At 50.7% G+C, this 21,572-nt stretch overlaps 1 protein-coding gene across 10 annotated transcripts in view; it reads left to right on the top strand.

The window, feature by feature from the left end:
• DYSF (dysferlin) overlaps positions 1-21,572 on the top strand; it is an 80,499-nt gene that overhangs the window by 36,774 nt on the left and 22,153 nt on the right. For 4 of the 10 annotated variants that reach the window (XM_030947308.1, XM_030947307.1, XM_030947302.1 and 1 more), the window contains 11 exons: positions 57-86; positions 772-798; positions 3,622-3,723; positions 5,454-5,615; positions 6,492-6,657; positions 7,908-7,981; positions 16,621-16,719; positions 17,287-17,415; positions 18,112-18,267; positions 19,490-19,581; positions 20,948-21,118. In XM_030947308.1, coding sequence (XP_030803168.1) covers positions 57-86; positions 772-798; positions 3,622-3,723; positions 5,454-5,615; positions 6,492-6,657; positions 7,908-7,981; positions 16,621-16,719; positions 17,287-17,415; positions 18,112-18,267; positions 19,490-19,581; positions 20,948-21,118 — 1,208 coding nt within the window. Of the gene's footprint in view, positions 1-56; positions 87-771; positions 799-1,635; positions 1,678-3,621; positions 3,724-5,453; positions 5,616-6,491; positions 6,658-7,907; positions 7,982-11,694; positions 11,758-15,586; positions 15,599-16,620; positions 16,720-17,286; positions 17,416-18,111; positions 18,268-19,489; positions 19,582-20,947; positions 21,119-21,572 lie in introns of all 10 variants that reach the window. The other 6 variants (XM_030947306.1, XM_030947304.1, XM_030947301.1 and 3 more) reach the window with 4 other exon arrangements.

Genomic DNA, 21,572 nt, shown 5'->3' with positions numbered 1-21,572 from the left:
GAAAAAGAGGAATTAGCAGTGGGAATGTTAATGGGAATTGTGTTCTCTCCCTGCAGCTGGCTGTTCATCACATCCCTGGATTTGAGGTAATTCCCGACTCCTCCTTGCAAATCCAGCACCATTCCCAGCTTTCCCAGGGATTTGGAGCCCCTTTCCAACCCTGCAGCATTCCCTCCATCCTGTACGAGGGAATTCTTTTAGGGTGAAGGAATCTGAACTCATAGAGATTCCACTTTTCCTCAGCTGATAAGGAAAACTGGGAGTGGGGCAGCTCCTTCCTGACAGGGCGAATTTATCCCATTCCAGGATCCAGAGGATCCCATGGAGATGCTCCAAAGGCTCTGGAGCCAGGCTGGCAGAGCTGGGAATGTTCCCCTGGAGAAGGGAAAATCCAGGGAATCCTCAGAGTGCCTGGAGGGGCTGCAGGAGAGCTGGAGAGGGACTGGGGACAAGGCCTGCAGGGACAGGAGCCAGGGAATGGCTCCCACTGGGAAAGGGGAGATTGGGCTGGGATCTTGGGAATAAGGAATTCCTGGCTGGGCTGGAATTCCCAGATTTGCTGGGGCTGCCCCTGGATCCCTGGCAGTGCCCAAGGAATAAGGTTGGATCCACCTGGGATAGGGGAAGAGGGTGGGACTGGATGGGATTTAAGGATTTTTCCTCCCCAAACTGTTCCATGATTCCCTTTGGATGTCAGCTCCAATTACAAACCTTGGGATGGGCTTAGGGATGAGAATTCCTCTAATTCTGTCCTCTCCTCCTCTTTCCCAGAATGAGCTCTCCTCCAGCCTGGATGAGGTGAGTCTTTGGGAATTCCTTGTTTTTCCTCTTGGAATTGTTCAAATTCGCTTCCTTGGGAAATCCTCTTTTTCCCGGATGGGTCAAGTCGGGAGCATCAGGATTTTGGGAATATGAGTGACCTCTGGCTGGATGGGCTTTTCCTCATGGCTGGGAATGCTGGGATCCATTTTCCCTCTGGAATGAGGTGTCCCATCCCTTCAACCCGGGTGTGCCAGAGCTGGAATGTTGGGCTGCCCTCGGGAAATCCCAATTCCAAACTTTCCGTAGGGAATTTGCTGTGAATCGAGGATGAGCTGGACTGTTCCAGTTGTTCCGAAGGAAATTTTCATCCCTCGTCTTGCAGAAAATTCAGGGATAGGTTGGACGGGGCTTGGAGCAACCTGGGGTAGTGGAAGGTTCCCTGCCCATGGAATGGGATGAGTTTTCCAATGGAAAGTATTCCTTGATTCCATCATTCCCATGATTCGGATTCCACACCCAGAATGCCAAGACTTTATCCTTGTGCATCCCATGGAGCCAATCCCAGGCTGAACCAACAGTTGGGATCTTGGAAAACTCCAGGCAGGGAAAGCAAACTACTCTTGGAATGTTGTGGTGGCCCTCGGATCTGTTCATCCCAAAATTTGGGGGATGAGCTAGGAAAGACCCGAGCCACATTCCCAGGAAAGGTTGGATTGGATGGGATAAACGCATTTTTCCAAGACTTTTTTTCCCACCCAAACCATCTTTCCTGGGAGCTCATCCCGCTGTTCCATATTGTCCATAATCATCTCTCTCCTCTTTTTTCCTCCATTTCTTCCCACCGCCGGAATTCCGGGATGGGGCATTCCACAGCTCTGCATCCCTGCCCTGTTCTCGGAGGGGCTCCTCCAATGGGTATCGCTCTCTTCCCTTTCCTTCCCTTTTCCCCGAATCCAAGAAAATCCCGGCAGAGCCTTTCAGGGAGAGCAGGATTGCAGGAACCACATCCCAACAAAATTCCTGAGGCTGCATCCCAAGGACTGGTGCCAGCCGGAGTCTCCGGTGCCCCATGGATGCTCCTGAAGGACCAGGCTGGCTCCATCCTTATCCATTTTTTCTTGGGAATGGCCTTTTGGGGCTAAATTCCCACTGAACTCTGGGATTTATCTTTGGATCGCATCCCAGCTTCCATTTAAACTGGGAATCTTTTCCAGCCTTTTTTTTTTTTTTTTTGCCTCATCCATGCTGATTTTCACTCATCATCCTGGATCCAAATCCAGGTTGGAATCCATGATCTCCAGAGCTCCCTGCCACCTGCATTCCCTCGGATTTATCCTTGTTCAACCCATCCTGGCTCCCAGCAGGATTTTCATGGATTTGCCTCCCTCCAGCTGGCTTTGCCTGGGAATTACTTTTTCCCACTCCCATCCTGATCCCTCCCTGCTCCCACCTCACCCCCAGCACTCTCTGCTCGTTCCCATCCATTCCAACACTCCGTCCCCTGACATTCAGCTGGAATCCAGGAGAACGCCTGGAAAATCACTGGGAGAGCAGCAGGAAGGACTTCAAAAAACCTGGAATGACACAGGGTTAAAATCTGAGTTGATCCTGGAGAGAATGGAGGGGGCAGGAGCTCTTTCCCAAGGATTTCCCACTGGATTTGCCGAAGGATTGATCTCTAAAATCCCTTCCAACCCAAACTGTTCCATAATTTTGGGCCTGAACAGCCTGAAATGAGGTTTTTTTTTGGGAATTAGAGTTCCAGAGGTAACCCAGGGAATGTGGGAATTCTCTGCAGCTCTCCCTTCTCCTTCGGTTTATCCCAGATAAAATTCCCATTCCCTGCCAACACTAACCCACGCTGGGAGCACATGGATCATGGAATGGAGGAGTGGCTGCTCCGTGTGGGAATCCCAGGCACCTCCTCCCACACGGAATTCCCCAAAACCTCCTTCTAACAAGCAGCTGGACTCAGGAACCAGCAATTCCCAAGGAAAATCAAAGCTTGGAATTTTACAGGAAGGGAGTTTGGAATTGTATGATCCTTAAGACCCTTTCCAACCCCAACCATTCCATGATTCCATGTGGAAAATCCCTTTGGAGAACCAATCCCTCACCCAGTCCTGTAATTAAAACACACCCACACATCATTGAATCCAGTAAAATTCCAGCTGGGAGAGAATTCCATGCTCCTGGGATGGATTTCCAGAGGTTTTGCTTTCATTCTGGCCTTTCTGGGGGCTCTGGGAGATGCAGGAAAAGAAAAGGGGAGGAATTCCGGCTCCCACTCTCCTCCTCCGGAAAGGCAAATTGGGAATTCCTGCCTCCCAGGTTTGGGATGATCCCAATGGAATTCCCAGGTAGTTTCACTCGAGCCCTACCCCATGGATTTCTGGATTATCCATGAAGTGTGGGATGAACCACAGCCCCTTCCCAGATCCAGAGATGATGCCAATCCTCCATCCCACAGTGCTGCTCCCACTAAATTTTTTGGGAATCACCCAACTACGAACCCATCGCTGCTGCTTCATCCCTTTCCTCATCCCACCATGATCCTGGGATGGGATAGAGGCGGTTCCACCCCATCATTCCCTAAAAAAAGGTTTAACCTTGGAGGGCAGATCCCTGGGAAAAGCTCAGGAATGTTGGATCTTCTCCAGGATGGATTAAAGAGATAAAACCACTTTTCCGGCACCTCCATCCTGCCCTTCCCCACCTCTCTCCTCTGGCTGTCCTGGATTTCCTGGGAGAGATCGGTTCGGCAAGGATGGAGATTCCGGATGGATCCAACAGGGAACGGGGTTTGATGTCCCATCCTGGCACTTCCTGATGTTTTCCTTTCCCTCTCCGCTCCCGCAGTCCGCGGATTCCGACCTTCCCTACCCGCCGCCGCAGCGGGAGCCCAACGTTTACATGGTCCCGCAGGGAATCAAACCCGTCCTGCAGCGCACGGCCATCGAGGTGAGCCACGGAGCCGGAAATGGGATCCGTGATGGATTCTGGGGTGCGATTAAAAAAAAAAAAAAAAGGAGGCTCCGGGGGGAACTTCTGGCTCTTCACAATTCCCTGACAGGAATGTGGAGCTTGGGGGTGTTGGGATCTGCTCCCAGGGAAGCAGGGATGGGGAAAGGATGAAGGTCAGGGAATGAGGGATAGGATAAGGATGAAGTTCAGGGAATGAGGGATAGGATAAGGATGAAGTTCAGGGAACGAGGAATGAGAGAACAATGAAACTCAGAGAATGAGGGATGGGATAAGGATGAAGTTCAGGGAATGAGGAATGGGATAAGGATGAAGTTCAGGGAACAAGGGACAGGATAAAGATAAGGATAAAGTTCAGGGAATGAGGGATGGGAGAAGGATAAAGATGAAGTTCAGGGAACAAGAGATGGGATAAGGATGAAGTCCAGGAAATGAGGAATGGGATAAGGCTGAAGTTCAGGGAACGAGGAATGGGAGAAGGATGAAATTCAGAGAATGAGGGATGGGATAAGGATGAAGTTAAGGGAACGAGGAATGGGATAAGTATGAAGCCCAGGGATCAAGAGATGGGATAAGGATAAGGATGAAGTTCAGGGAACAAGAGATATGGGATAAGGATAAAGATGAAGTTCAGGGAACAAGAGATGGGATAAGGATGAAGTTCAGGGAGTGAGGGATGGGATGAGGATGAAGTTCAGAGAATGAGGAATGGGATGAGGATGAAGTTCAGGGAATGAGGGATGGATGAGGATGAAACTCAGAGAATGAGGAATGGATAAGGATGAAGTTCAGGGAACAAGAGATGGGATAAGGATGAAGTTCAGGAAACAAGGAATGGGATAAAGATGAAGTTCAGAGAATGAGGAATGGGATGAGGATGAAGTTCAGGGAATGAGGGATGGGATGAGGATGAAACTCAGAGAATGAGGAATGGGATAAGGATGAAGTTCAGGGAACAAGAGATGGGATAAGGATGAAGTTCAGGCAATGAGGAATGGGATGAGGATGAAGTTCAGGGAATGAGGGATGGGAGAAGGATGAAAGGGAATGAGGGATGGGATAAGGATGAAGTTCAGGGAACAGGGGATGGGATAAGAATAAAGTTCAGGAAACGAGGAATGGGATAAGGATGAAGTTCAGTGAATGAGGGATGGGTTAAGGATAAAGATGAAGTTCAGGGAACAAGAGATGGGATAAGGATGAAGTTCAGGTAATGAAGGATGGGATAAGGATGAAACTCAGGGAATGAGGGATGGAATAAGGATGAAGTTCAGGGAACAGGGGATGGGATAAGGATGAAGTTCAGGAAACAAGGAATGGGATAAGGATGTTCAGTGAATGAGGGATGGGATAAGGATAAAGATGAAGTTCAGGGAACAAGAGATGGGATAAGGATGAAGTTCAGGTTGGATATCAGGAGGAATTTCCTCATGGAAAGGGTGGTCAGGCGTTGGAAGTGCCCAGGGAGCTTTGGAATCCCCATCCCTGGAAGTGTCCAAGGAACTCCTGGTGCCAAGGTGGGGATCGGTCACAGCTTGAACTCGATGACCTTGGAGGTCTTTTCCAACCTCAAGGATTCCATAATTCCCACCACTGCTTGTTCTACATGGCTGGACCTGACCTCCAGGTTTTTCTCCACTGCCGAGGAGCTCCATGGGAACCTGGAAGTGGAGCTTTGGCTCAGGATTTGGTGTCCCCTCATCCCACAGATCCTGGCCTGGGGGCTGAGGAACCTCAAGAGCTTCCAGCTGGCCAGCGTGACCTCGCCCAGTCTGCTGGTGGAGTGCGGGGGGCAGCGCGTCCAGTCTGGCGTCATCAAGAACGTCAAGAAGAACCCCAACTTCGACGTCTGTGTGCTCTTCATGGAAGTGGTGAGGTCCCAACGGGACTGGGGTGGTGCAGGGGCAAGGGAAGATCCTCAAAAATGGGGTGAAGTACCTTAAAATCCTGTAAAAATGGGTCTGGTGAAGGACCTTAAAGTCACATAAAGGTTGGTCTCGTGAAGGGCCTGGAGGTCCCATAAAAATGGAGCTTGTGGTGCAGGACGTCAAAGTTCCATAAAAATGTGTCTTGTGAAGGACCTCAAAGATCCATAAAAAGGGATCTTGTTCCAAAAGATCTGGAGGTCCCGTAAAATTGGATCTTGGAATGAAGGACCTCAAAATTCCATAAAAATGTGTTTTGTGAAGGACCTCAAAGATCCATAAAAAGGGATCTTGTTCCAAAGGATCTGGAGGTCCCATAAAATTGGATCTTGTGGTGAAGGACTTCAAAGTCTCCTAAAAATGGATCTTGTAGTGGAGGACCTCAAAGTCCCATAAAAAGAAATCTTTTTAAGGGTTTGGAGGTCCCGTAAAAACGAATTCTGTGCTGAAGGACCTGGAAATCCCATAGAATTGGATCTTGTGGTGAAGGACCTCAAAATCCCATAAAAGCAGATCTTGTGCTGAAGGACCTCGAAGTCGCATAAAAGTGGATCTCGTGAAGGACAGTGCTGTAAAAACGGATTTTATAGTGAAAGACCTCAAAATCCCATAAAAATGGATCTGATGAAAGACCTTAGAACCCCACGAAAATGGACCATGTGGAGGTGTCATAAAATTGGTTCTACTGGTGAAGGACCTCAAAATTCCATAAAAATCGTTCTTCTGGTGAAGTTCCCTCTGCCCCTGGATGTTTGGGGATGGTGCAGAACCTCTTCCCTCCCTCTCCGGCCTCATTCCATCTTCCCTTCCCTCTTCCCGCAGCGTCTGCCCAAGGAGAGCCTTTACAGCCCCCCCATCATCCTGAAGATCATCGACAACCGCCCCTTCGGCCGGAGACCCGTGGTGGGACAGTGCACGATCCGCTCCCTCCAGGAATTCTACTGGGATCCCTCCCAGCAGGACACGGGGGCGCCCCAGGAGCAGCCAGGTACGTGGGAATGTCGGGATTTGTGCCCTTCGTGGAGTCATGGGATGGTTGGGTTGGGAGGGAACTTAAAGATGATCCCATTCCACCCCATCCATGGGCAGGGACACCTCCCGCTGTCCCAGGTGGATCCAAGTCTCAACGTCCAACCTGGCCTTGGACACTGCCAGGGATCCAGGGGCAGCCCCAGCAAATCTGGGAATTCCAGCCCAGCCCCTCCCCACCCTCCCAGCCAGGAATTCCATCCCAATATTCCATTGAAGTCTCCCCTCCCTCAGTTCAATCCATTCCCCCTTGTCCTGGCACTCCGTGTCCTTGTCCCAAGTCCCTCTCCTGACTCCTTGGAGCCCTGGATGGGATGGGGATCATGGGATTGGGATCTTGGAGATGAGGTTTGGGTGGTGGGAAGGGTCAGGGATGAGTTTGGGATCTTGGAGATGAACTTTGGATGGTTGGGGAGTGTCTGGGATGAGTTTGGGATCATGGAGAAGAACTTTGGATGGTGAGAAGTGCCTAGGATGGGTTTCGGATCTTGGAGATGAACTTCGTGTGGTGGGAAGTGTCTGGGATGAGTTTGGGATGATGGAGAAGAACTTTGGATGGTGGGAAGGGTCTAGGATGAGTTTGGGATCATGGAGATGAACTTTGGGTGGTGGGAAGTTGGGAAGTTTGGATGTGAGATGAACTTTGCGTGGTGGGAAGGGTCTGGGAGTTGTTGAGATCATGGAGAAGAAGGGTCTGGGATGTGTTTGGTCAAGAGGGTGGGAAGGGTCTGGGATGAGTTTGGGATTGTGGAGATGAACTTTGGGTGGTGGGAAGGGTCTGGGATGAGTTTGGGATCGTGGAGATGAACTTTGGATGGTGGGAAGTGCCTAGGATGGGTTTCGGATCTTGGAGATGAACTTTGGGTGGTGGGAAGGGTCTGGGATGAGTTTGGGATCATGGAGATGAACTTTGTTTGGTGGGAAGGGTCTGGGATGAGTTTGGGATCTTGGAGATGAACTTTGGATGGTGGGAAGGGTCTGGGATGAGTTTGGGATGATGGAGAAGAACTTTGGATGGTGGGAAGGGTCTGGGATGAGTTTGGGATCGTGGAGATGAATTTTGGATGGTCTGAGGGGTCTGGGTGAGATTGGGATCATGGAAATGGGGTCTGGGAGAAAGCGGGATCACTCCTGGAGGTCGATCCCATGGTTTCTGGGCTCCGATATTCCCAAATCCGGGATCACGGTGCCGCCCTGCTCCGGTTGCAGATGACGTCAGCCTCACGCCCAGGGATGACGTCCTCATCGACATCGATGACAAAGAGCCCCTGATCCCCATCCAGGTATGGAAAACACGCTGGGAAGATCCCGGATTCCTTCCGTGCTCCAGTGGAACTGGTGAGGGTGGATCCAAGGTGCCGATGTGAGGCCGGATCCACTTGGATCCATCCTTTTCCAACTTTCACGCATGCTTCCTTCCTCTCCTCACCTGCACAACCCCAAACTCCTCCTCATTCCCTCTGTTGGGAATGAGGGGCTGGATTTGCTTTCCCGATGGAGAGAAATCCATGCCAGGTTCTTCCCAAGGAAAGCAAAAATTCCCTGAGGCTCCGTCGTCCTTGCTCCATGGCCGGGTCTCCTTTTCCCAGTTTGGCTCCTGGCTTGCCGGAATTTTACTGGACTGGGATTGTGGAATCCCGAATCCCAAATCCATGGTGGTGGGAGCGGGGAATTGGTGCAGTTCCAATGAGTTTGAGGGATCTCAGCATTCCCTTGGGAATGGATCAGGATGGACACACCCCTGGAGCTTCTGTTCTTCCAGAAACTTCCTGCATCCACAGTCCTTGGGTTCCTTCTCCAGCAGAAGGAATTTTTGGGACAGACCTGTGCCGAGCTGTGAGTGGGATGCACAGATCCCAAGGCGATCCCGGTGCCTCTGGAGCAGCTGGGAATGGTGTCAGGAATGTTTGGTGGAGCTTTTCCCAGCCTCCCAATCCCTTGGTGGGATATCAAGGGCTGGAATTTCCCTTCTCCCTATTCCTGGATGCCACAGGGCTGGAAAAGCTGGAGTTTCCAGAAGGAATCAGCCTTCCAGGTGTTTCCTGCCTCAGTTTCCCCGGCCTTGAGCAATTCCAGGGATGGAGGAGCTGCTGAATCCAAGATGTCCAATTTGGGCATGGATCCTGCTCTTTATCCACGTTCTTGGTGGCTCCTGGGGGTTTCTATTCCCAAGGATTTTCTGGTGCTTTTGGATATTTGTGGTGTATCCCAAGCCAAGCTCGGGTTGGGTCCCACATCAAGCTGGAAATCAGGAATTTGGCTAATTCCCCCCCAAAAAATGGATGTGGCCCTGCTCATTCCCACTCATTCCAAATTCTCATGCCTGAAAGTGTCCAAGGTCAGGTTGGATGGAGCTTGGAGAAATCTGGGATAGTGGGAGGTGTCCCTGCCCATGGAAAAGGTGGAATGGGATGAGATTTAAGATCCTTCCCACCCAAATCATTCCATGATCCTGTTCACAGCTCTGTTAGGATCTCATCCTGAAATCCTTCAGCCTCCATTGGGAACGGGACAGGAGAATTGGGAAAAGTTGGCTCCAGTGTAAAGTGTGGAAAGGGAAAAGCAGCTCCCAAAAATGCTCCTGATTGGAGAATTGGGAATTTGGGAAAGCAGACTCATTCCCTCCTTTCTGCTTCCCATTTAAGGATTTATCCTTAAAATTTACAGCTGGGCTTTGTCTTTTATCAGGGAAGTAACTGGAGCGTGTCCGTGGAAAACATGGAATTTGGGAACGGGGCTTTTTGTAATAAAATTCCTATTTTTTAAGTCAGAGAAACTTGGGAGAAAACTGAGGGAATAATGTGGGAATCCAGGGGATCCCAGCTTGAGATGTGGAGCTTGACCCCAGTTTCCCATGACCTGGAATTGGGATTTCCCACAATCCAGTGCTGGAAATGCTTGGACATTCCCACTGGTGGGATTCCCAGTTTGTCCCACTTTTCTGAGTGGTCAGAATGGGGGGAACACCCTGGGATGCCCAGAGTGGGATCAGCCATGCTCACGAATCCCTGGAATCTTCTGCTCAGATTTCCATGATTTATTCATGGAAAACCATGCTGGTGGCCAACCTGCTCCCATTTTTTCCTTTGGGAATAAAACCTCTGGATAGGGACTCACCTCCCTTTATACCCCCTGGAGCTCTGGGACCTGCTCCCAGGAATCTGGGATCCCATCCCAAAGATTCCAGAGGAAGGAATGAGATGGAGCTTTGGAATCCTGGAGCTTCGTTCCCTGGGATAATTTTATTGGAAACGTCTCCAAGCTCAGATCAAATTTAGGGAAGAGTTTAAACAGTAGGAAAAGGGGGAGAGGGACGTGACAAAACCATTCCAAAGTGGAAAATTCCGGCATTTTTTTCCTGGAAAAACGTTTCCCAAACAATCCCCCTGCCGCCAATGGAGTTCTTCAGTTTGACCCTTCTCCGTTTGTTTCTTTCCTTGTTTTTCCCCTGTTATTTTGGGAAAGAAGGGAGCTTCTTCCTGGAAAGCCAACCCAAAATTCCCACCTCGGAATTTTGGCCCTGGAAGCTGCTCCTCTCCTGGAGGTGGACACGGATTGAGGCGTGGATGGACCATTGGGATCATTCTGCCCATCCCGGGCCAGATTTGGCCGGTCAAGGAGCAATCCCGGCCCGCAGGGAAAAGGGATGGATCCCAAGCCAGCAGCTCGTGCTCAGGGCTCTGTGGAAGCAGGAGCCAGGATTTTTCATGGATGCGTTTCCTTGTGTGGCTCCGGAGTTTTTTTTCTCCCTCCTTGCCAAGCCTGGCTTTGGTCCCTGCTCCGAAGGATGGTTGGAACAAAGGATCCCTTTGTTGCTTCCCCTGGAAAATTGGGAAAACAACCAGAGGTGAAATCCCTCCGCTCCAAGGTTCGGGAGCGCGTTATCCATCTCATCCGAGGGGGATCAGGAGTTCAGCTGGAGTTTAAAACCAGTTTAAGTGCACGGGAATCACATCCCAGTCACCCAAAGTGAGGAAAATCCTAAAAAATCATGGAAAAGGGATTTTTCCCAGCTAATCCTGTGTAGGTTGGTTTTTTGGGAGAAGGACACGGAGCGGGGTTTTGGAAAGGTGGAATTTGTGGAAGAGGCTGCTGGATCGGGCCTTGTGCTGCTGCTCTGCTCCTGGTGTTTTCCAAGGGTTCGTTCCCACGGGAAGAGGCTCCGGAAGGACTTCCACAGCTCCCTGGGATTTGTTCTGTCTGCTCATGGATAAACCAGCCGGAAAGGAGCTGTTCCCAACAGCCTCTGGGAGCCGCGAGGGAATCCTGATGGAAAATTATCCTCAGGGAGTGTTTTCCCCATGGAATGTTTTCCCTATGGGAATCCTGGTGGAAAAGGATCCTCAGGGAATGTTTTCCCTGGAAATTGTGGAGTTTGGCCCAAGGATGCCAATCTGGATCTGGCGGGATCAGAGCAGGGTTTGGAACAAGCCTGAGGTGGATAACCAGGAATGCCGTCAGGATTGGCCTGATCCTCAAACCTGGCTGTTTTCTGGGAAGAACCTCTCATTCCTCCCCCTTTTCCACATCCAAGGGATCCTTGGAATCCTGGAGCAGCGCTGCCGCTTCCTGCCCCGGATGTGATCCCGGGTTTTGGTTTGCCCAGGATGAGCTGGGCTTGGACCTGGGCTTTGATCCTGAGCATTCCCAATCCCAACCTAAATCCCCTGGCTCAGATCCTTCCCTGGATTCCGGGATAACTCCCTGAGTTTGCAGCCCACGGTATCCAGGGAAAAGCCTCTCCTCCACTGGGAATTACTAACAGCTTTTCCATATTTTTCCCCTTTAATATCCCATTTTTCCTCTACGTCATTCCAGCTGTTTGCCGAACGTCCCTAAGAACAAACCCTGAGCTCATCCCAAATTTGCCTCATCCTGGGAAACACCAGGGTCGGGAATATTCGTTTGGATTAATCCCTTTAATTGTTGCTATCGCTGCTGTGTGTTCATCCTGGTTCCCGGAATTCCTTGGATAACGGATCATTTTAATTTGTAGCTTCCCGAGGGTTTGACGAGCTCAGCACTAATTAACATCCCGGATTCCCGGGCCCCGCCTCATGTAGGTATCGCTTCCTTTCTAATTGCTAATTAATTGCTTAATTAATTAATTGCTTAATTAATGACCTGAGTCCATGAGGATACGCGGATAAAGCTGGAAGGAGGCGTTTTCCTTCTGGGAATCATCCTGCTTGCTGCTTAGGAAAATGGCAATTCCAGAGGGAATGAGGGGTGGGGGGGGGTTGAAGGAATTCCATTCCCAGCTTGGGGATGCCAGCACAGGAAGGACATGGAAATGTGGGAGTGATCCAGAGGTGGAACAAGGATGATCGGAGGGATGGAGCAGCTCTGCTGGGAGGAAAAGCTGGGAGAGCTGGGAATGTTCCCCTGGAGAAGGGAAAAATCCAGGGAATGCTCAGAGTGCCTGGAGGGGCCGCAGGAGAGCTGGAGAGGGACTGGGGACAAGGCCTGCAGGGACAGGAGCCAGGGAATGGCTCCCACTGGGAAAGGGGAGATTGGGCTGGGATCTTGGCAAGGAATTCCTGGCTGGGCTGGAATTCCCAGATTTGCTGTGGCTGCCCCTGGATCCCTGGCGGTGCCCAAGGCCAGGCTGGACACTGGGGCTTGGATCCACCTGGGACAGTGGGATGTGTCCCTGCCCATGGAATGAGATGGGAATGGGATGGGATTTGAGTATCCCTTCCCTCTTCCTGCTCCCTTAGTATCTTTTCCATGAGAAAAGCAGATGTTGGGATTTTCCTGGGTTTTATAGGGAGGGCAGTGGAGCTGCTTTGCCTTCTCAGGGATAACGCTCCAGGGGAGCAATTCCCTTCATCCCAAATTCATCTCGATCAGATTCTCCATGGAATCATGGAATGGTTTTGGTTGGAAGGACCTTAAATCCCACCCCATTCCACAATTCCCATGGGCAGGGACACCTCCCACTATCCCAGGTGGCTCCAAGCCCATTCCAACCTGGCCTTGGGCACTTCCAGGGATCCAAATGTTGTCCAGTGAATGGATTTCTCCATCCCAGAGAGGTGGCAGTGCAGGGATCCCAACTATGGAAACAAAAATTCCTGAAATAATCCCCCCCATCCCACTGTCCATCCACATTTTAAATTTCCATGGATATGTTTTTGGTTTAGGACAAAGAAAATCTGGGGAAAAAGCAAAAAAGAGGGAAAAGCTGCAAAGCGTTTATTTAAAATCAAACTATGGGAATATAATGTGGGAATAAACCATCCCATTGTCCTGGTTCATCCAAGATCCTCCAGGAATGGGAGTCAGTGTGATAAACCCCAGTTTGCAGAAAGATGGGAATGTTTCCTCGGGAAAACCATCCTGGTTTGGAAAACTGAGTTCCCATCTTCCTTCCCAGCTCCTTCTCCTTTATGACTCGAGAGCTTCGCACAAAAGCAGGAGCTGGGAATGAGGCCCAGGGGCTGCAGCTGGGGAAATCTTGGAAAAAAGCTTTTCCAGCCAAAAAAATCCAGCTCCGTGCGGAGCGTGTGAGGGAGGTCCTGGATTTCACCGGGATCTGCCTCCGGCTGGGGAGTTAATGAGGAGGGGGAAGAGTTTAAAGTGCCAGAGGGCAGGGATGGGTAGGATCTTGGGATGGAATTCTGTCCTGAGAGGGTGGGGAGGGGCTGGGCCGGAATTCCCAGATTTGCTGTGGCTTCCCCTGGATCCCTGGCAGTGCCCAAGGCCAGGTTGGACATTGGGGCTGGGATCCACCTGGGACAGTGGGAGGTGTCCCTGTCCATGGATGGGGTGGGAATGGGATGGGATTTAAGGTCACTTCCAACCCAAAACATCACAGGATTCTGCAGCCAGGCTGGGAGAGCTGGGAATGTTCCCCTGGAGAAGGGAAAATTCCAGGGAATGCTCAGAGTGCCTGGAGGGGCTCCAGGAGAGCTGGAGAGGGACTGGGGACAAGGCCTGCAGGGACAGGAGCCAGGGAATGGCTCCCACTGGGAAAGGGGAGATTGGGCTGGGATCTTGGCAAGGAATTCCTGGCTGGGCTGGAATTCCCAGATTTGCTGTAGGCTGCCCCTGGATCCCTGGCAGTGCCCAAGGCCAGGCTGGACACTGGGGCTTGGATCCACCTGGGATAGTGGAATGTGTCCCTGCCCATGGAATGGGATGAGGTTTCAGGTCCCTTCCCATTCCATGATTCCATAATTCCACGACTCCTGGGCACCTCCCAGAGGAGAGGAGCTCAGGAGGGAGTCTCAGACACCTCTGCTCCTCCATTCCCTGCTGAGGAGCCCTACAACGCGGTTACTCTGCCTTTACTCCGCTGTTACTCCGGCTCGTGCTGCTTTCCAAATCCCCCATCCCAGGACACGTTAACAGAGCCCAGTGGAGCCAATTCCAGCCAATCCATGTCTGTAAACCATTTGGGATAATTGGTTGTTTGCTGTGTTTGCTCCTTCCAAATCCAAGCCCACATTTCACGGCTTCTCCGGTTACTGCTCCTTGGACGGGCTCTGGGTGTTGGACGGCTCCTCCTGGGAATGATTCCCATCCCAGAGCTCCCCCCCCTCGGAATGTTCCTGATGGTTTTAATATTCCCAGCTGGGAGCCAGCCCATGGCACTGCCACTGGGGAGGGGGAAAAGTATTCCCAGAGAAAACTCCAGGATTTCCACAGCCGGGGTTTGTAGGATCATGGAATGGCTTGGGTGGGAAGGGAGCTGAAAGCTCATCCCATTCCATGGTCAGGGACGCCTCCCACTGCCCCAGGCGGATCCAAGTCCTTCCAACCTGGCCTTGGGCACTGCCAGGGATCCAGGGGCAGCCGCAGCAAATCTGGGAATTCCAGCCCAGCCAGGAATTCCTTGCCAAGATCCCAGCCCAATCTCCCCTTTCCCAGTGGGAGCCATTCCCTGGCTCCTGTCCCTGCAGGCCTTGTCCTCAGTCCCTCTCCAGCTCTCCTGGAGCCCCTCCAGGCACTCTGAGGATTCCCTGGATTTTCCCTTCTCCAGGGGAACATTCCCAGCTCTCCCAGCCTGGCTCCAGAGCAGAGCGGCTCCAGAATCTTGGAATGCTTTGGGTTGGAAGTGACCTTAAATCCCATCCCATTCCCACCCCATCCGTGGGCATGGACACCTCCCACTGTCACGGATGGATCCAACCCCAGTGTCCAGCCTGGCCTTGGGCACTGCCAGGGATCCAGGGGCAGCCACAGCAAATCTGGGAATTCCAACCCAGCCCTTCTCCTCTCTTCCAGCCAGGAATTTTTTCCATAAAGGAGGAATTTTCTTTCCTCCAGCTGTGCTTTGTTCCTGGAACTGCTGCAGCCTCTGGGATGATGGGATTGGGTGAAATGATCCTGGTTATTCCCAGGATATTCAAATGATGGGTCCCTCTTGGGAAAAAGGTTGAAGTTCTAGGGTGGTGAGAGGGAAGAGGGATGGAACAGGGATGGGGAGACAGGAGACCTCTGGATAATCATGGCAGCAGCTTTCCAGGTGGGAATAAGCTCCTTTTCCAGGAAATGTTCAGGATTTAGTTGCTTCAGGTTAAATTTATCCACAAGGGATTCTCACCTGGGGGTTGTGCTCAGTGGGATCCATGAAAAAGCTGGAAAGGGAGCAAAGATCCCAATCCCAGAGATCATCTGTGCCATGGAAAAACCCCTGGAGGTGGTTTGGGATACCTGGTGGGAATTTTATCCTTCCCCTGGATAAACAGAATTCCTCAATCCATCCTTTGCCGATCCATTGCTTTCCATGGCTTTCCCATTCCCAAATGGAATCATATCCACCGCCATTAATATTCCAGCTGCTCCTCTTCCCTCCTTTTTATGTTTTCCCCGTTTTTCATTGGAATATCGGTCGAAATCCACCAAAATCTCTAATCCAGCTCTTTCCCTTGGGGCTGCAGAGGATCCCGTGGGTAAGTCCTGGGATGAATCCAAGCGTTTTCCTTTTATCCCAATACCTGTGGAATGTCAGGATGTCCAAATGGAGCCCTTGAAACAATAAAATGGGAAGTGGCGAAGGGAAAATTGGGATTTTCCCCCCCCACAAATAAAAGGTGGCAGAAGCCTCTGAGTGAATGTCCAGAATATTCCAATTAAATCCAATGTCTATCCATTAAATCCCATGCTGTTAGCTTCAAATATAAATCCAATAAAGCTCCATTTGGAATTCTCTGTGAGGTCACCGAGCTGGAATTCTGCTAAAGGAGACACCAGGATTTTCCAGGAATTTTCCACGGATTGGTGGCAAAGCGATCTCAGAAATGGGATTCCTGTAAAATCCGTGGAATATTGAGACCACGCGGTCCGTTTTTCCTCCTGGAATGGTTTGCACTGGGAATGAGGCAGTGGGAGTTGGTGAGAGCTGAGGTTTTGTGGGATTTTCCCAGTTTTTTTCATCCAAGGGTTGCGTCGTTCCGGAGACCTGAGCACCGCTGGGTTTTAATGGAAAGATGGGAATTGTATGGATTTGTTCATCTATCTGCAGGTTTTGTTGGGATGGGGAGGTTGGGAGGTGCTGGGATACAACCAGGAAGTCAATCCCTGTCTCCAAAATCCCAAAAATTTCCAGGGAAAGCCTAAAATTGGGGCATTTCAAGCTGTTAACACTGGAATTAAATTGGTTTATTCCCTGCATGGAAATCCTGGGAAAACCACCCTCGGAGTGGCCAAAAATTCCCTAAAAATGCTCCAAATTCTTGGAATATTCTTCTTAGATCTCTACCTCATTTCCTGATGAGGAATAATCATCTTGGGAATATCCACAGTGGCTGTAACACCCAGATTTGGGCTGGGAGCATCCCAAAAAAACCCTGGAAATCAGGGATGGAGCTGATGCAGGGTTCACTTCCCAAATCGGGGAGCTGCTGCTGTTTTCCGGGGATTTTTTTTTTTTTTTTGGGTGGAAAATGAGCAACTTTGGGATCTCTGGCTGCAGGAGGAGGAATTCATCGACTGGTGGAGCAAATTTTACGCTTCCACGGGAGAGAGGGAAAAATGTGGATATTACTTGGAAAAGGGATTTGACAACTTGAAGGTGAGTGACTTCTGTTGGGTGTGGATCCTTGGAATTCCACTCTCCATGATTTCTTTGGGAGTTTTGGCTTTTTTTCCCATCCGGGTTCAAAAAAACCGAAACATTTTCCTCAGGTGTGGAAAATTCTGTTTCCTTTGGAAAACTTTTGGGAAACATCCAGAAATTTTCCCTTGGGAAGTGGCGGAGGGGGTGGGGAACTGCCACCCTGGGAAAGGTTTGGGAATGAGGAAAATCAGGGATTTCTCAGGGAAGAGGGAGATTAAGGCACAAGAAATGCTTAATTTAACACAAACTCCCAAATAGGGAAGGTTTTCCTTGGTTTTAAGGAAAATATTCCCAGCTGGAAGATCTCTATCCATGAAAAACCCACCAGGAGACCTTGGCTTTGTCTGGGTCCGTGGGATGGGCTGGAATTTATTGTGGGATTCCCAAATTCTCCTCTTCTCACTGCCCCAGGGGGAAATAAGGGTGAAAATTCCCAGAAATTTTTTCCCATGGGATGAATTTTCCCAGGACTGAGGAATTTGGTTGGAATTTTTTTCCCGCGATCCATCTTTTCCTCCTCAGGTCTATGAGACGGAGCTGGAAAACGTTGAGGAATTTGAGCATCTCTCCGACTTCTGCCACACCTTCAAACTGTTCCGGGGGAGATCCCAGGATTCCAGCGACGACCCCTCGGTGGTGGGGGAGTTCAAGGTGGGATGGGCCCTCTCCCCACGGATCGTGCCCCTGGGGGTGGGAATTGTGGGATCTTTAAAGTCCTTTTCAGCCCAAATCCTTCCTTGAGCCCGGGAATTGTGGGAGCTGTGGAATCCTCATCCATGGAAGTGGCCAGGGCTGCTTGGAAGGGGCTTGGAGCAGCCTGGGACAGTGGGAGGTGTCCCTGCCTGTGGATGGGGTGGGAATGGGATGGGATTTAAGGTTCCTTCCAACCCAGCCCATTCCAGGATTCTGGAGCCGCTCTGCTCTAGAGCCAGGCTGGCAGAGCTGGGAATGTTCCTCTGGAGAAGGGAAAATTCCAGGGAATGCTCAGAGTGCCTGGAGGGGCTCCAGGAGAGCTGGAGAGGGACTGGGGACAAGGTCTGCAGGGACAGGAGCCAGGGAATGGCTCCCACTGGGAAAGGGGAGATTGGGCTGGCATCTTGGCAAGGAATTCCTGGCTGGGCTGGAATTCCCAGATTTGCTGGGGCTGCCCCTGGATCCCTGGCAGTGCCCAAGACCAGGCTGGGATGGACTCGGATCTGCCCAGGATCAGGGAATGTGTCCCTGCCCATGGAATGGGATGAGCCTTCAGCTCCCTTCCCACCCAAAGTATTCCATGATTCATTCCGGTCATTCCAAGCCTGCTCCCATCTCCACCTGTTCTTCCCTGAATTCCCGTGTCCTTCCCAGGGTTCCTTCAGGATTTACCCTCTTCCCGACGATCCGCGCGTTCCGGTGCCTCCCCGGCAATTCCAGCAGCTCCCGGCCAGGGGACTCCAGGAATGTCTGGTCCGGGTTTACATCATCCGCGCCTTCGACCTCCAGCCCAAGGATTCCAATGGGAAGGTATCCTGGTGGGAAAGCTCCTGTAGTGGATTCTTGGAACAGCTCAGCCCTTATTGGTCAAAATTTGGTCAAAATTGGGTCAAAATTGGTCAAAATTTACAAATTTGCCCTAAAATTTAGGAATTTGTTCTTGTTTTTTGTCCCCCTTGGAATATCTGGGAAGTCTGGGAGGCAACTCTTCCTTTGTCCGCTGGGATTTTTCAGGATTATTTCCATGAGTTTTCGGTTTGGTTTTATTTTGTTTAGTTTTTATTATTTTTTTTTTTTTATGTTTTGATGCTGAAGGGAATAAAATCCCGTTTTCCAGAAATTCCTTCTTGCGAAGGTTTGCTGGTCTGGAAGGGAAATTCTGGGAAAATGGGAATTGTGTAGGTCCAAAACTCCCCAAAACTCGGGGAAGGGAAAAAAAATCCTTTTTAATTATCTCGATTCCACTGGAAAAGAGGGGAAATTTAAGGAATACTGTGGGAAATATATGAGGAAATATCTAAGAAAAATAGATGGGAAAATAGTAAATACACATGGAAAATTTATGGAAAAGTAATGAATAGACATGAAAATATATGGAAAAACATGTGGAAAAAAGTATATGGAATATGGGAAATATACATGGAATATATGGAAAAATAGGCACAGAAATTCCAACCACTTTTGAATTTTCCCATTTTTTTAAATGGATTTGGGATGGAAGTGTCTAATTCTAAGAAATCCCCCATGAGTAATTCCCGAGGATTAAAAAGAACGGGAAAAAAAATGGGAGTTTTTCCATTTAAAACCCCAAACCAACCCAAATCTGGTCCCAAATTTCCCCTGGGATGGGAATTTTACAGAGGCTCATCCCAGCCCAAGGAATACCTGGGTGCTCATTCCTGTTTCCCATCCATTCCTTGAAAAGCAATTCAGCAGGAAAAGGAAAATCCAGGAGAAGTGATGAGAAAACTTGGCCTGGGTGTTTTTCCCAGGGAATTCTTGGATGTGGCTGGGATGGTGGATCCCTGTAAATCCAGGTAAAATCTTTTAGGTGGAATTGGATCTTTCCCTTAAATTTTTTTCCTTCTCCTGGCAAAAAACCCAACTTGAATTAAATCCCCCACTTTCCAAATTGATGCCGAATTCCCAGAATAATTTTATTTGGGAGAGGGATGGGCTTTAGAACAACCCATGGAAAAAGGTGGGACTGGAATCCCACGGGGTTTCTGTTTATTTCCATGCCCACCTCCAGTGTGATCCCTACGTGAAGATTTCCGTGGGAAAGAAGTCCATAAATGACCAGGAAAATTACCTTCCCTGCACCCTGGAGCCTGTCTTTGGGAAGTGAGTATGGATTCCATTCAGGATCCACGGAATTTTTTGGGGTGTCCTATTGAGGGAATTGCGCTGGGCCAACGTTCCCATTCCATTCCAACACCCAGTTCCAGATTGGAGCAACCCGGGACGGTGGGAAGTGTCCCTTGCTCACATCAGGGATTGGGAATGGGATGGATTTTAAGGTTTCTCCCATCCAGATCTATTCCATGATTCCCTTGGCTCTCATTCATCTATCCCTGGGATTTCTGAGCTGTGGATTGGGGAGCTGGAATTCCATAGTGGAGGAATCCGGATCATCCCATTGATGGGAAGGAGTTTGGAGAACTTCTCCTCATCCAGGAATTTTGATCCAATGTCTGAAGGAAAAATGTGAGGAATGGGGAGGAATGGGACACCACCACATGTTCTGGAAAAGGATTGTCCATGGATAATTGAGTTGTTTCCCTCAGAAACGGGATAAAATTCCAAGGATGGTGGTTTGTTCCGGGAAAAGCTGTTTGGCAAGGCTGGAAAGGAGCTGGGAAACTGAGGGAAGCTCAACTCCACGGGGCTTTGTTCTCCCAGAAAATCAGAGAATCATGGGATCACAAGATCCCTTAAGGATCATCGATCCGACTCCTTCCCAGGACAATCCCAGCAATCCCTCCCTGTCCCTGGGAACATTCTCCAAACACTCCTGGAACTCTGGCAGCCTCGGGAATGCGGCCATTCCCTGTGGAGCTGTTCCAGCGCCCCACCACCCTCTGGATGAGGAATCTTTTCCTGGTATCCGACCTAAACCTCCCCTGTCACAGCTCCAGCCATTCCCTGGGCCCTGCCCCAGAGATCGGAGTTGCCCCTTGGGATGAGCTCCAGGCTGCCAAAATCTGGGACTCGGGGCACAAACAGGGATCAACTCCTGCTTCCCATAAAATCCATCTGCTTTTCCAAGGCTGCTCCCACCAGTCCAGGCCGCCAATGCTGGGAATGGCTTCCCAACAAAGCAAGATGGAGAGAGAGAGATGAATTTAAATGGGATCTCAGCAAGGAATTCCTGGCTGGGCTGGAATTCCCAGATTTGCTGGGGCTGCCCCTGGATCCCTGGCAGTGCCCAAGGCCAGGCTGGACACTGGGGCTTGGATCCACCTGGGATGGTGGAAGGTGTGGAATGAGGTCATTTAGGTGCCTCCCAATCCAAACCATTCCGTAATTCCATGATGAACGAATCCAGCACAAAACAGCCCTGGCCTGGCTGGATCAAGGTGACATGGAAGCTCAGGGACTCTGATCCATCCCATCGCCGGTGGGGTCGGGATGGGGCGTGGATCCATTCCCATGGAATTCCAGCAGCACCATCCTCTTTTCCCAAGCATTTCCCTGTTCCTGTTTCCAGGATGTTTGAGCTGAGCTGCACCCTGCCCCTGGAGAAGGACCTCAAGGTCACCCTCTATGACTACGACCTCCTGTCCAAAGACGAGAAGATCGGCGAGACCATCATCGACCTGGAGAATCGCTTCCTGTCCAAATACGGCGCTCGCTGCGGCCTCCCCCAGACCTACTGCGTGTGCGTTCCTCCCTGGGCTTGGCATCTCCAGGAATCCCGGGATTGGGATGCTGAGGTGGCCACGGGATCACAGCTGGGCTGTCCTGGGGGACCCGGCTGGAGCTGTGCTTCCCAGAGTCCTGGTTCTCCTCCAGGGAGATCCTGTTCCAACCCTGGTGGCTCCTGGTGACCTCGTGCTGAGGACACCCCAGAGATGTGGCTGCCCCATCCCAGGAATGGGAGATTTGGGTGGGATCTTGGCAAGGAATTCCTGGCTGGGCTGGAATTCCCGGATTTGCTGTGGCTGCCCCTGGATCCCTGGCAGTGCCCAAGGCCAGGCTGGACACTGGGGCTGGGATCCGCCTGGGATAGTGGGAGGTGTCGCTGCCCATGGATGGAGTGGAATGAGATGGGATTTAAGGTCACTTCCAGCCCAAACCATTCCAGGATTCTGCAGGCCCTCTGCTCTGGGAAA

Source organism: Camarhynchus parvulus, chromosome 4 (assembly GCF_901933205.1).
Source record: "Camarhynchus parvulus chromosome 4, STF_HiC, whole genome shotgun sequence".
Classification (NCBI taxonomy): domain Eukaryota; kingdom Metazoa; phylum Chordata; class Aves; order Passeriformes; family Thraupidae; genus Camarhynchus; species Camarhynchus parvulus.
This window is presented reverse-complemented; position numbering and strand designations above follow the sequence as displayed.